This window comes from Echinococcus granulosus (genome assembly GCF_000524195.1).
Source record: "Echinococcus granulosus chromosome Unknown EG_S00362, whole genome shotgun sequence".
NCBI lineage: Eukaryota > Metazoa > Platyhelminthes > Cestoda > Cyclophyllidea > Taeniidae > Echinococcus > Echinococcus granulosus.
In genome coordinates this window covers 11,243-13,652 of record NW_020170742.1, presented here as the reverse complement: position 1 = coordinate 13,652, position 2,410 = coordinate 11,243, and the positions used below count along the sequence as shown (strand labels likewise).

The following is a 2,410-nucleotide window of genomic DNA, read 5'->3' as shown; positions in this document are numbered from 1 at the left end:
ACCACCACCACCACATAGACGCATCTTCTAGGCTATCGCTTTCGCAAGGTAGAGTGGAGGCAAAGCGACGACGAAAGTGAGGTTCATATCTGCTCTCAGTAGGTAGGCTTCTGTTGAAGGCTGAGGCAAAGGTCAAAGCATCGACATTCACACAAAGCTATGAGCGTATCGTGTACAAGTGAGGGTGTCATGCATGGCGTAGTTAGATGATGTCGGCAACAGTGGACATTTGCACAAGTCAAGTAGGCGTGCAGGTGGATGAATGGATATGTTTATGCATTTACGCATCTCGCAATAGTCGCAAGTGGACAGGAATATGGAGGAGAGGGATCCATCGGCCATCCACATCATGCAGATGGTGGTGGGTTCGAAGTCGCCGCGGTTCCAGATGGTCTTCCTGAAGAGTCTCCTCATGCACCACTTTGAGAAAGGCGAGCCCAATGCCGCTCCCATCCACCTCCACTTCCTCACAGACAAGGCCACGCGATTCATTGTGGAGGGCATTCTCGAGAGCTGGCGCCTCAACAAAATACGCCTTACGTTTTATCCCGCCGAGCCCATTCAGGTGAGTGCATTTTGGCAAAAGGAGCTCCTACTCACAGCACCAGCACTGGAATTGCTGCTCATCGAACTGCTCCACTGCTTGATTAAATGCTGTGCAGATTGCAGGAGATGAGATGAGGTGCGATGTGATGTGATGCCAAGTGCAGCTTGCCCACTTGTGTCACAAACATGTGTGTACACTCACTCATTCACTCACTTACTGCCTCTTCACTCGCTCTTTCTCACTCTAACTAATTGTAGGCCAAAATAGGATGGATGAGGAGTACACACTCGGCTACGAAGGTGGCAACCATGAAGATGTATCTGCCGGAAATTCTCAACTCCACGGTTGCGAAGGTGAGTGGGCAAGTGCTTGAGGCAACTGACGCTTCATTAACGACTTACTGCAAGCACTCGCTGAAGGAATATTCTTCGTGACCTCATAGCTGAACGAGTGAGTTAATATTATTGCCAGCCACTTCCCAAAACGCATTCTGGATACCATGGCTAGGGCAATGGCGGAGACATTAGTGGGTGAGATAGCCCTTTTCCTCTCCTCCTCCACCTCCTCCTCTCTACGGGTGACCTTTAAATAAGTGAGACTCCTCACAAAATGTCTGTCAAAGTGGAATGAGTGGATTTGATTTGTGAGGCTGTGAATGCATTTCCTAAGACTGAGAAGCGATGACATGTAACACTTGCCTTCTCTCATCAAGGTCCTTCTCCTCGATTCCGATACCGTGTTCATGACCGACGTCGCCGAGTTGTGGAGACACTTCGACCAATTTGGCAAATACCAGGTGAGACGCTGCATCCACTGCCACACTAACGCATGTGATGGTATTGCTTGCACCACTTGAGATGCACTGTTAGCGCCTTTGAGAGTGACACGTCAGAAGAGTATTTTGCATCTCTCCTTCACAGTTTCTGGGAATGGCCATAGAACAGGCCACAATGCCCTTCGACTTCACGCGTTTCGGTGGTGAGAAGAGGGTGAGTAGTGCAAACGAAAGCTCATTTCCAACCACACCATTCGTATCACTTTGCATGAAGTGTTAGATTTGAGTGGTGGAAGGGTACTGACACTGCCTGTTTGTCACAACTGCAGTCCTTCGGCTACAACGCTGGCATAATGATGTGGTATATGCAGCGACTGACGCAGACGAAGTGGGACGCCATCTGGCAACCGACGCTGAAACGAGCCATGGCAGTGTACACCTGGCTACCGGCAGCCGAACAGGTATGCTTTATTGCGCCAAAGGCAGTATTTCATTCACTCCTTTCCAAATGTCCTCACGAGTGGTGGGATTGGAGGGGTGAGTGAAGGAATGCATTCGGTTGGGGGGGGGGTGAAGAGGCAGTGTTGTGGTCATGCCATCAATCATCATGTTTGTTGGCACGGTAGTAGATCAGCCTGTTGCAGGGACTTCTCCCAACAGGTAGTAGTTGTAGGAGTGAAATATGAGAGCAGATGCACTAGTTGCATTGCATTGTGAAATGACTCTTGGTCCACAATTGTATGATTGAAAGAGAAGTGTCACATCTCACCAAGCACTGACTTCTCTCTCTCCTTCAGACACTCATAAACGCTGTCATCCTGGACAATCCGGACATATTTTACGCTCTGCCGTGCACGTGGAATTTGCAGATGTACGAGGCGGGTCATTCGGAGGACTGTCTCACCACGTGGAACAGGCCACCCGGTGACAACATTCCTGAGCCGAAGCTGTTGCACGCCGATAGGGTGAATAAATTGGAGACGTACTTTTGGCTGGAAGAGAGCAAGGAATTGGCTAAAAACGGTAATTTCCTCTCCACTTTGCAGTTCCTGATTGCACATTTTGACGTTACGACTGGTTGTGATAGG

At 49.5% G+C, this 2,410-nt stretch overlaps 1 protein-coding gene across 1 annotated transcript in view; it reads left to right on the top strand. All coding sequences in view use genetic code 11, as the record gives it.

Moving 5' to 3' along the window:
• Positions 1 to 316: 316 nt before the first annotated feature.
• Positions 317 to 2,410, top strand: part of EGR_11073 (Glycosyltransferase-like protein LARGE2) — a gene marked incomplete at both ends in the record, with an annotated part of 3,999 nt that continues 1,905 nt past the window's right edge. Inside the window, 6 exons of the mRNA XM_024500322.1 lie at positions 317 to 565; positions 805 to 900; positions 1,260 to 1,343; positions 1,468 to 1,536; positions 1,652 to 1,783; positions 2,120 to 2,345. Of these exons, the coding sequence (XP_024345264.1) occupies positions 317 to 565; positions 805 to 900; positions 1,260 to 1,343; positions 1,468 to 1,536; positions 1,652 to 1,783; positions 2,120 to 2,345 (856 nt within the window). The remainder of the gene's footprint in view (positions 566 to 804; positions 901 to 1,259; positions 1,344 to 1,467; positions 1,537 to 1,651; positions 1,784 to 2,119; positions 2,346 to 2,410) is intronic.